Source organism: Pogona vitticeps, chromosome 4, assembly GCF_051106095.1.
Source record: "Pogona vitticeps strain Pit_001003342236 chromosome 4, PviZW2.1, whole genome shotgun sequence".
Classification (NCBI taxonomy): domain Eukaryota; kingdom Metazoa; phylum Chordata; class Lepidosauria; order Squamata; family Agamidae; genus Pogona; species Pogona vitticeps.
Window position 1 is genome coordinate 4,758,198 of NC_135786.1, and position 11,641 is coordinate 4,769,838.

The window sequence follows — 11,641 nt, forward strand, 5'->3', positions numbered from 1 at the left end:
TGTGTGGAAAAGATATAGAATGTAAGGCTGAGATTGCTCTGTTATCAATATATGAGAACGTGGAATATGATGAAATGACTAAAGAATTGATAACTAATCTAATAACAGCAGCTAGATTGATTATAGCTACACAATGGAAATTAAAGACTGAATTACAAATTGAAGAATGGTATAAAGGAATATGGAATACAGCAATGATTAACTTGTAATTTAAAGAGTAAGAAAGGAGAGTTGAAAAAGGACAATTTTTATGTAATATGGGGCAAATTTCTGGAATATGTGCTTATAAGAGGGAAAGGGAAAACTCCAAATCAAGAATCTATGCAGTTCTGGAGGACAATAGAAGGAGGAGGAGGAGGAGAAGAATATAGCAAGAGCTCCCCCGTATATGGTGGTGGGGAACACAATTATTAAGTTTATGTTTTATGTATATGATTTTGTTTTTGTTATAGTTACAGAAATAAAAAACTAAAAAAAGAAAAAAAACAATTGTATTTTTCCGTTCATAAGACCCTCCCCCATACTTTTCTAACTCAAAAATTCAGAAAACTTAGCTTTGAATCTCCAGCCTCTGGTCTCAGAATGCTCAGACATTACAAGTCCCTGTTGCATCTGAGCCTACAAAGCTCTACCTCCACGGAGGTGCATTCCAATAGGTTTGTTCAGCACCAGTTCCATAAGGCTCGTGATTGGAGTAAGCCAAGTCTCCCGACTGTAAGAAGCCAAGCCTCAGGAGAGACAAGTAATGGGCCATTTTGTTCTCTCCCCGGCTTGCTTCCGTGTATAAGACATCCCTCAATTTTTAGTGCAATATTTTAGGGGGGGAAATAGTGTCTTAAACACAGAAAAATATGGTATTTTCTCAAACATCCCAGCTCATGTTCTCAACCTGAAGCTTTTCATGGGAAGAGCCTTAAACATTATACGGATAAGGCATGCACAGCTTTCTCCAGTGCTATCGACAAGACCTTTGGGTGAATCGGGGACTTGTTGAGGCAGTAGGAGGGAACGGTGGAGGAAGTTCATCTACTTTTGGAGTTCAGTGTAGCAGCAGACTTAACTTCTGGAACTGCGGCTGAACTTTCAGACTTTGTTCTCCAGTAAACCCACTCACAAACCTCCATGCTCCAGGCATGAATCCCATTCACTTGCCTCTGAGCTTCCTCTACCTTGTAATACCATGGGGTCAGCATATCAGGGAAATTCAAGATATGTGGGACTTGGGTATAACGGAGACCTATGCTTGGTGGGGAAAGTTGGTATTTTTATGTTTGTGTGTGTAAGCCACCCAGACAGTAGCATACCACTAAATGGGCAGGAAAAAAGCCTAATAAGAAATGATCCCTCCAATACCCTTGGACTTTTTCTACTGTATCTACGTTGCAAAAAAATCAACAGATGAACATCCTACAAAACATGCTGCTGTGAAGTACAAATGGATTTATTGGATTGCTCAACTGGACAGCCACCCCATGCTGGGGTTGAATCATCTTAGTCCCTAGGGATGGCTAAATTAATTTATCAGTTTCCTCACTTCCCATTAAGGACTGTTTCAACTCTCTCTCTTCCAGGCTGCACAACAGTCCAGCCATTTGTGTGACATGTGTTGCTCTTGACTGCAGCATCTCTTTTGTAAACCCCACACAGAATAACCACTAAAACGATGGGCAGTATAGAAATATTTTTCCCCTGAAGAACTACTTGTATACTTCTATAATTCAAATTACGGACTAGACTATTGAATGACACTGGAACAAAGGCTTAGAAAATTCAAGGCTAAAAATAAATAATGTAATCTAGTATTTTCTGTGTTTGACTTTTTTGCCTAATGTCCCAGATAGTTTTTAACTATGTTTCTCAAAGTTTAATTACTCAAAATATCTGCTGGATGGAGAATTAGCGTAGGGGAATCACCCCAGAGGGAGACCATAGCTGCGACATGAGGATCTCTGCAAGCAGGATCTGAAGGCCCTCAACAGATGAGCGTTCAGCCTGGAGGCAGGCAGCGCATCATGGCCTCTCCCAATTTGAAGAGGCACTTGTTCAGCAGGCCAAGGCAAAGAGGCCCGAAAGCAACAAAACCAGGGAGCTGGACAGGGGACAGATTGTATTTGTCCTCAGTGTGGAAAAGATGGTCACTCCCCAAAATGGCCTCCTCAGCCACACCAGACGCTGCTCCAAGTCCTCTATACAGAGCACTTTATCGTAAGTCTCTTGAGACTGAAGGTTGCCTAACCTAAATCACTCATCAAAAAGTTGCTGGTTTAAGCCTCTTTCTGAATAGGCCCTCATGAAGATGCACCTTTAACCCTTTGTCACTTCAATCACAGCATTTGCAATATGGGTGTAAGAATGACCCCCTTGCCTTGTTGCACAGCTAGATTAAATAGAGGACAACCAAATCAGTAATCTAGATCTACAGCCTCCTTCTGGCAGTAACTTTCTCTAAATGTGTACAAGATCGACTTTAAAGCCTTACTACTTTTTCTCAAGGGTATTCCAGAAACACTATCATAAATACAGGATTCTGTGTAGTTATCTTGGTTAATATTCTTAATCTCTCCCACCACCCACACTAGTCAGAATCAGCTGCCCTGGGAGTTACCCACGTTTGGCACTATAAATTCAACACTGTGCCAAGGAGCTCTTTTCCTTGTACTGAATGTTCCACAGCTGCTGCCTGTTATTTAATATAGAACTGCACCTATTTGCTACAGCTACAAATTTAATGTACAACAGTGGCAAAAACCTTTGAAAGCTAAGCTTCGTTCCAAAAGCACATTTTGCTATTAATATAAAAACAGAAAGCACTTGCTCCATAGCAATGGAAACAAAAATGGAGTGTGAATACACCCACTATTATTCATTCTTAAAAAAATATTTATACAGCTGGAGTCTGCATGCATACATGTCTCCCCCCACCCCATCCTCAGTTTTGTCTTCACGAGGAGGCCAGGCTGCAATGGGTCCTATAGTTCAACTATAGAGTTGAGCAAACATCTGAACCAGTCTTCTGCGTTTGAGTTCTAGTTTAGCCCCTACCCCATAAGGCTGAAGTTAACAGTTTCAGTGTACAGCAAATAGGATTTCAGGCAAGAAAATGTGGCAATGGGTGTGAGGGAGCAACAAGAGTTTCAGCTGCCATCTTGAGGAAAACATCTCCAAGTGCATACTATCCTGCAAGCCTTACTTGCAAGAACCCCTAGTGACTAAGACTCTGAATACTCCCTGATTTTGGACCCCATTGCCTACTCCCTTCTTCCCACCACATGCAAGTAAGATGAACGACTGGATAGGTCAGTGGTTTAGGTCTCTGGCTGCAAAACCGGGGGTGGAAGTTCGATTCCCCCACTAGGCCTCCTTGGGGCTGGACTCAAAAAAACCCCAAAGGTCTCTTCAAGCTGTGCAATTCTAAAATAAAAATGATGGTAATTGTAATTAAAAGCAAGGTTTCCTATTGGCAATTGCCTATTCCCTTCCTCCCAACACATGCAAGTAAGATGAAGTATGACTGGATATTTCAGTGGTTTAGGTCTCTGGCAGCAAAATCAGGGGTTTGGGAGTTTAATCCCCCACTGGAGTCAAAAAGCCCAAAGGTCTCTTCAAGCTGTGCAATTCTAAAATAAAAATGATGGTATTTGCAATTAAAAGCAAGGTTTCATTGGGGTTGTGTGTCTTCCAAGAGGTATTCAGAATTTTCTAGAGGCTTTACCCCCACTTATGTAAAAAGCTTAGTAAAAGGCTCAACTCCCAAGCCCTCCCATAACAAAAAAAGCTGCAATTTTCTTTTGATTTTCTGTATTTTCAGATTCTCAACCTCGCACAAAAACGTGCAGACCAACCACCACCCCCTGTTCCACCTCCAGCCCATTTCGTAGTTAGAAACCCGCGAACCAGAATAACCGACCCCGTTTCCCTCAAAAAAAAAAAACCCAATAAATAAAACAAGACCCCCAACCAAAAAAACCCAACCGCCCTCGTGGCGCAACTGAAATAAAATCGCGGCGTTCGGTTCTATATATAGACCTTGACCCGCCCTTGCCACGCCCATAAGCCCCGCCTCCAACCCCTGAGTGGCCAGCTCTCTCCTGGGGGCGGGGAAAGCGGAGGGAAAGGGAGTGAACCCTAGAGATAGGAAAAAAAGAAGAGCTTTGCCACCCTGACTTGTGCGTCCCCTCACTGTAAACCAGGCGCGAACCCAAGGCGGCTGTTTTCTGAGGAAAAAGTGAAGAACCTCTTACAAAAAATGGAGACGCTTTGGAGTGTCTTGGTGGTCCTCAACTTTGGGCCTCCAGATGTTCTTGGATTACAACTCCCAGAAGCCTTCACCACCACCTCTGCTGGCCAGGATTTCTGGGAGCTGAAGTCCAAGAACATCTGGAGGTCCAAGGTTGGGGACCACTGGGGGGTCATCTCGACACCCCTTTCACAAACGGAAGCATCCGTTCACTCCCTAATGGCGACTCTCTATTTCCTATATCTAGGTTGACAGGGGGCGGGGCAGTCAAGGGATCCTATTCAAGAAAATGGCGCCCGCAGCACTTCCGCTTCTCCCTCGTGCCTCCGGGCGGAAGAGGAAGCCGTGGCGCGCCGTCGCGGGGAAAGTGACGCAATCCGGGTGGGACGCTCTTTTCCATCTCTCCTGCTGAGAGCGCACGAGGTGAGTCGGTCCTCGGGCAGGGCGGTTGGACTCGATAGAGGCCTCTTCGAATTCCATTATTCTACGATTTTCTGCAAAATGTTAATGGATTTTCGAGACCAGGTTTTCTAAATTTTGTGATCTTGGCCTGGAGGTCCTCAGAAGCTTGTTTCGTTTAAAAGAACTGGAGTTGAAAATAGGTGGGATAATATAAATACAGATCCTACAAAATTTATTTTTATTTATTCCATTTGTATGCTGCCCGCAGCCTGCATGGGGTGTGTGTGTGGGGGGGTGGTCGCAATGACCAGATAGGTGGGGTATAAATAGAATAAATAAATGTAATGTAATATATCTAAACTCTGTAAGTTTTCTTTAGGTGAAGCATAGGAGAGCTATAGGAAGACATTCATTTTCTGTTTCAAGATTGCAAACTCAGTACTAGTGTAAATGCTTGAAAACCTCTGCCTAGTTTTGTGCACCTATTTTGACTTCCTATCGCAGGATCTGGGAAGGGTATTTGTTGCCTTTTACATAATTTCTTCAAGAGCAGTCTTGATCGCTTACTAGAGTGCTCAGCAATAATGCTCAACCATTAATAAGAACACACTTGTCCGCCTGCTTTCTCAAGGTGTCTTCCCTGAGAGACCATCTGAAGAGCCGTCCTTCGTAGAGACGGGAGAAGAAAAGCAAGTGGCGTGTGCTGGTAACTGAACATGTTGGCCCTCAAAGGCTTCTGGAGTTGAGCAAAAGCTGCAGCACGTTCTTAAGCCGCGAAATGAAGCCCTCGAGGCTTTGCTGGGAAAAGAGGAGGCTGCTCTCTTCAGCGCAGACGGAGCGAGTGCAGGAGAAGGTAGAAGTAAGAATTGGTGTAGGCTAACACAAGGCGGCTTCAAAAGCATTCCAACTCCTGGTATAAAGTATTCTCATTTTTGTTTTCTTTTTTATATTTATATGTCCTCTTTCTCTCCATAAGGGACCCAAGGCAGCTTACAGCAATTAAAATCATACATTAAGTTTTAAATCCCATACAGAACTATATATACTTTAAAATATCAGTATTTCAAAACATAGAACATTCCCTGTTCTGTTCTGTATTTTGCTCTGTTTCATGAGAGAACTAGAGCTTTCAAGCCATGTGCTCTCCTCGCCCGGCATCAGAGGATCTGGCTGTTTGCAGCCCTTTATCCGCCCAACCCTATGCAGCTGCGTCAAATTCATTGCCCACCTTTCCTGTGGTGGGGATTGGTCCAAACAGCTGCCACAGCAATATCTGTAGTTCATGGGCCTCAGAACTCTTGGTGGGCTCTGGGGATAGTTTTATTGCAGACATGGTTACCGTCCCCTCCTTCCCCTCTGAATCATTGTTTGCACTTTTAGCAAGATGTCCAAATGAAAACCTTGTTGATACAGGAGAACAGGGGAATTTTTTGTTCTTTGCAGCCAAAATAACCTCTCCTGTCGGTTATGATCACAGTAGAGTGCTTTTTTTAAAAAAAATAAATCAAGTGCTTTCTGTCTTAAACTTGGAATAGATGGAGATGAAGTGAGCCATTCTTAAAGAGAGATCTGTCCCATTTTTGCCATTTTGTGTTCTGGAAAATTATCTTTTAAAACAGCTGTATATTTCCTCCCCGCCCCTCCTTTTTTATCTCTAAACAGAAGCTGAATCTGGTCAAGCCCCAGTGAGCCAAACCATGACATCACAGTGAGATGACATAAAGCATTTAATATCTATATCAAGACCTTTGCAGGCCTTGAGAAACTCAAGATTCCCTTTAGTAGAGAGGTAAGTGGCCGGGCTAAAGAATGGGGTTTGGTGGTGACAAACATTTCTTACAGGGTAGCTGAGCTTGATGGTAAAATTATTTGCATCTGTGTCTTCCTAACTAAGCATAACTTCCTGGACTCTCATGACGCTGGTAAGAGCCAATATGCTCCATGTGGGTTGAGTGCGAAATTTTGGCCAAAATGGTAACTTCTGGCAATCCGCAAATAATTACTTCGGGCAAGTTGTGAATAAAGACAGTTAATAAGTAACTGTACGCTCTGCTTCATAAAACACTTCTCAGACACCCCATTTCATCTGAATCTGATATTTTGTGATGCAGCCATGTCAAATTCAGTGCTCACCTGTGCTGTGGTGGGGGCTGGCCCAGCGGCTGCTACAAAAAACATGTGGTTCATGGGCTCCAGATCTGTGCTGTTGGATCTGGGGATAAAAGCATGCCGCAGACAAATGTAATGCCAGGGCCCCTATTCCAGAGTCGCAGCAGTATCTGTCACTTCACTAGCACCAGAAAGACAGACGTTTGTAATCCTGAAGAGGACAGGATGTGTTTTCCTGCCGAAAGCTTGATCTTTTACTGCTTTATTAAAGTTTTTACAGTGGTGCCTCGCTTAACGAGGAAATCGCTGTACGATTAGGTTTTTGCAATCGCAAGACTGATCTTTTACTGCTTTATTAAAGTTTTTACAGTGGTGCCTTGCTTAACGAGGAAATCGCTGTACAATTAGGTTTTTGCAATCGCAAAACAATGGTTTAAATGGGGTTTTTCGTTTAACGCTGATTGGTTCCCTGCATCGGGAACGGATTTTCGCTTTACGACAATCAGCAAACAGCTGATCGTCGGCTTTCAAAATGGCCGCCAGCTGAAGAAAATGGGCCCCCTGCTGATTTCTAGGACGGATTCCTCACTTTATAGGCACCAAAAATGGCCGCCGTATGGAGGATCTTCACTGGACGAGCAGGTATTTAGCCCATTGGAACGCATTGAACGGTTTTCAATGTGTTTCAGTGAGGTTTTTTTTTTAATTTCGTTTGACGATATTTTCATTCTACAGCGATTTTGCTGGAATGAATTAACATCGTCAAGCGAGGCACCACGGTACTTGGAAGCTCAACCTGTGAAACTTTTTTGAGCCCATTCAGTCTATTGGGTCTTGGCACTGTTCCTCTTTTTTCTATGATGCTCCAAGAAAGTAGAAAGGCTTTCAAACTGAATGGTGCTGGAGAGAACAGAGTAGAGTGGGGTGGAAGCCTTAAAAGATGTGGACTTTATGCTAAATTTGGAGTGTGTGAACGCTTAGGGCTTCATAGCAGTGGTTCCCCACCTTGGAACCATCTGCTTCTCCATCGCTCCTGACACACCTTTCTGACTAAATTGGTTTTTATTGATTCATTTAATAGAGCTCTTCCTTGGATTATTATAATCCATTTCCTCAGATGCCAGGTGTGTCTGAGGGCTGGATTGTTATCCACAAAAACTCACCCAGAAACAAACCTGTTTAAAGTCTCACAATACTTTGAGTTTGATCTATCGATTGTATTGATCGGCCACCTTTCTCCCGATAAGAGGACCTCAGGCGGCTCATAATATTAAAAGAACAGATTTAAAAATAGAGTAAGTTTTGATGTTTCTCTGGTTTTCTCTAGACAGACTGAAAAGGACTAACACTACTATCTCTTTTTTTTTAAAACAGGTGTGGTTTTTTTGGCATGTGGGTTTTGTCCTGTGCAGCTTATTCATATCTATGCACCGGACCACGTAGGTGACCCTCCACGCAAATAGGCCTGACTTGAACGTGAACCTCAAGAGGTCCGCCTCCCTTTCCGCAAAAGTGCTATGAGGTCTATTTTACCTAGAATGCATGATGCCCCTTTATCGGAATGGCAGGCCCACTGACCAATGGGTGTTCAGCGAAAGCGGTATCTTTTGATTGGTTAGACGCGTCCTGGAAAAGGCAGACTTCTTTATCATTCAGACCACGGCACGCCAAGTCAAGCAAAAAGCACGGCAGACCTGAGCTTGGTGGTCCCGTCATCATGGAGACGCTGCTGTCCCAGGCCGAACAGCTGCCCGGCCTTTTGGCGGCTTCTCGCTCGGGACTGGTGCGGAACTGGGACCCGGCAACCCTGACAAGAGCCCTGAGCTGGGGGCGCTTCTTCCGAAGGCTCCACGGCCGCCTCCGCGCTCAGCCAGGCCTCCGGGCCGCTTTGGAGCGGCGCCTGAACCGGGCCGGCCTGTTGGGAGTCGGCCATTGGAGGCGCTGCCCAGAACTTCTGGCCTTGGCCTTGCTGGAGAACCGGGCGCTCCCCTCTGCCGCCCGCCACCGCTTCTTGCGTGGCCTCTTGGCCCCGGCGGGGGGACCCAAGGAGGAGGAGGAGCCCTTCGTCCACCTCCTGGCCAGGCGGAAGGCGGCCTCCCAGCTGCTGCTTCTTCATTTGCCTCCTCTGGCGATGACCGAGGAGGAGTCCGACGATGCCGGGGGGCGGGATGGCCCCGTGGCGAAAACTCAGGCTCAGCTGCTCCTGTCTCGTCTGCGAGAGGAGAGCCACGGAGAAGGCGGCCACGATGACGTCTCTCCTTCTGCTGCCCTCCTCGCACAGCTTCCCAGCGGCCCGACTCTGTACAGGGCGGTGGCGGCCGCCTTGCTAGAGCCCTCCAGGGAAGTGGAAGCGAGGGCCACCCTGCTCCCTTGGCTGCTGGGCGATCAGGCCCGCCTGGCTTCTTTCTGCCGCCTCTTGCCCGCCCCTCGGATGGCCTTGCTGTGCAGGCGTCACCCTGAGCTGAGCTCCCCTTACTTGAAGCTCTTGGCCTCTTGGGGAAGGCATCTTGTTTATGACCCCCTACGTGGGGAGTGGAGGACCAGCGGCTCGGAGGAAGAAGGCCAGGTGCCTTGGCATGAGCTGCGGGAACGCGTCCGCTGCCTCTGGCAGGACCCGGGGCCTCCAGGCAGTGCCATTCGGACCCAACTGAAACAGCTGAAAGCCCAAGAGGGGGACTTTGACGTCCCAGGTCTGAGTATTTGGAGTGACCTCCTCTTGGACATGGAGACCTCTGCATCATCAGCAAAAGAAACCAAGTGTACTCCCCCCCCCCCCGGGAGCTGAGCCAGCTGAACAAAAACAAAGATGTAATTCTTTAACTTTCTGAAGATGACTTGATCCTTATGTTTGACTTACATCTATTGCTTTAATATCTAGCAGCAGGCTTCTAAAATACAAGATCCTCAAGCTCTTACTCTTTAGGAGCTGCTTCAGACTGAGAGTCCCTCGTGTAAGACAATGGACACTTCCTGATTGTTTTCCATTGTGTTTTTCCTTTGGGTGACTTTCCTGTATTGTGTTCTTCCAACTTCCATGCTTTCCTCTTGACTACAAATTATTTTATTTAGTGTACTTAGGAGATCCTTCTGCAGCCTAAAAGGTAAAAGAATCCTAAAGAGAAAAAATGGGTAGTCCTTTTCATGTCTTGAAAGCTACTGTTGTGAATATGGGACTAGTTTTTGAGAATCTTCTCAGGCTTATGAAGACCAGCCAAAATGTCACAGAGTCATGAACAACTGCACTGAAGGAAGGAGACAAAGAAAAATCTTCACTTGTCATGAACTCAGCCTCTTCTTTCTTTTGTGATCTTTTGGTTGATCCTAATGAACGTATTAGCTTGAATGTATTTTGACATTTTTCTCACGGAATGACTTAGCCTCCTCTCTTCTTGTGTATTTAATGTAGGTGAGTCTACAGCTGACTTTAAAGAAAAATGAACATTTGGATTCTGGAACAGCTTTCCTTTTGAACAACCACAAATTGCACCCAAAATATTTGCAGTTGCTAGCTATTTTAAAAGTAATACTAAATACAAAGATAGCTGTATGCATTCCAAAAGAACGGTTATTAAACTTGCTGTGTTGGGGTAAATCTAGGAAAAATCCTAAGGAATCGGAGGTGTTTGTACTTCTCCTCTCATTCGCCATGAGCATAATTAGCATTAAAATAACTGAATCGTATTTGACACTGTCATTAATTGCGCAGATTACTTGTACTGCAATAGTGTGAATCTTCACTCTAGTCCTGGTGTATTTCTATAAATAAAAGCATTGTTTTTCTTGACTTCTATTCCATTCATATGTGCCTGTAATCTATCTGCTCTCAGCATATTTAGATGATGCCCATGTACAGGCTGGAACCTGGGCTATGCCACAATGACTTTCATAAATTTCATAAAGTCAAATAGATTCAGGTGTGATTATTATATACGTTCAGTATGACATCCACGTGGACCAGGAGCGGGTAACTGCTGCCCTTCAGATGATGTTAGATTACCATTGGCATCAGCCCTAATCATCGTAGCTAATGGGAAAGGGCAAGAGGAGTTTCAGTCTAACCTTGTGCAGAGGGATATATACTACCTAGGCCTTGTAAGATATGGAAATTCTGGCTAGAAATAACACCCTTTTTTCTTTCATTTCCAACTCTTATGTTGTTTTCAATGCAGCAGCAAAAGACAACACAGTTCCAATACTGAAAGTTAAAATCCATTTTGGTGAGCTGGTCAACGCATATTGGCTTGCCCAGTCGTCATATCTAGAACTAAGCATACTTGTTTCTATTTGTAATTTTGTGGAAGACAGGAGGTGCTGGCATCCTCTGGTCTGTGGAGTCACGAAGAGTCTGACACGACTAAACAACGAGATCAAGCTACTCTTGCCTTAAGTAATGTGCCACTGCTAATTACAGAGATTCTGGAGTATGTCTGGCCAGGCATGCAGCCACCCAACTGAGATGCTTTTAAGAGATTTTAATGTATTTATGTGTTAAAATTAGCTCAAAAAGCACTTTAAGACAAGTTGGGGGTGGGGAGAAGCAGGTCATGCAAGAAAATATCACAGCTCCCTCTTCTGCCTAATACCATCAGTATAAAGAATAGTGTAGCTCTGAAGTATACACAGAGTACCTCCCCACTGGATCAGTGTAGCAGAACAGGCACAACATGTAATATCTTAAGAGTAAGCTAAGCCAATTGGTGCAAGACGAGGTGATCCCTTTCTAGGCCCCTAATTTTAAAAAAATACAATATGCAAGCTTTTGTGGGTAAATTCTACATCTTCAAAGCAAGTGCTCGGAAGTCCCAATGTTTGTGGCAAGATGGGGTTTGCCAGGAGATGACTCTTAAGAGGGCAAGATGAATTTTGCCAGTCACCTCTGCCTTGGATGAGGCA

General features: G+C 44.7%; 1 protein-coding gene and 2 non-coding genes across 7 annotated transcripts; all 3 read left to right on the forward strand.

Annotated features, from left to right (window-relative positions):
- The first annotated feature begins 4,530 nt into the window (after positions 1 to 4,530).
- LOC110086043 (FA complementation group F) lies at positions 4,531 to 10,532 on the forward strand. Of its 5 annotated transcripts, none has more exons than XM_020806717.3 (4): positions 4,531 to 4,660; positions 5,271 to 5,552; positions 6,302 to 6,428; positions 8,123 to 10,532. In XM_020806717.3, exon 4 carries the CDS (start codon positions 8,310 to 8,312, stop codon positions 9,531 to 9,533), a length of 1,224 nt encoding a protein of 407 aa, XP_020662376.3. In that variant the 5' UTR covers positions 4,531 to 4,660; positions 5,271 to 5,552; positions 6,302 to 6,428; positions 8,123 to 8,309; the 3' UTR covers positions 9,534 to 10,532. The 5 variants fall into 5 exon arrangements, with proteins under 5 accessions (XP_020662376.3, XP_072852760.2, XP_072852761.2 ...); XM_072996659.2 differs by having other exon boundaries at positions 5,271 to 5,498; XM_072996660.2 differs by having other exon boundaries at positions 5,271 to 5,492.
- LOC140707234 (small nucleolar RNA SNORA5) lies at positions 5,841 to 5,974 on the forward strand. Its single transcript, XR_012087154.2, has one exon. It is a non-coding gene; the product is annotated as a small nucleolar RNA SNORA5 (small nucleolar RNA).
- On the forward strand, positions 6,746 to 6,880 carry LOC140707235 (small nucleolar RNA SNORA5). Its single transcript, XR_012087155.1, has one exon. It is a non-coding gene; the product is annotated as a small nucleolar RNA SNORA5 (small nucleolar RNA).
- Positions 10,533 to 11,641: the final 1,109 nt, after the last annotated feature.

Excerpts from the sequence above, each read along its gene's own strand:
- LOC110086043 (XM_020806717.3), top strand. The coding sequence starts at position 8,310 with ATGGCAGGCCCACTGACCAATGGGTGTTCAGCGAAAGCGGTATCTTTT.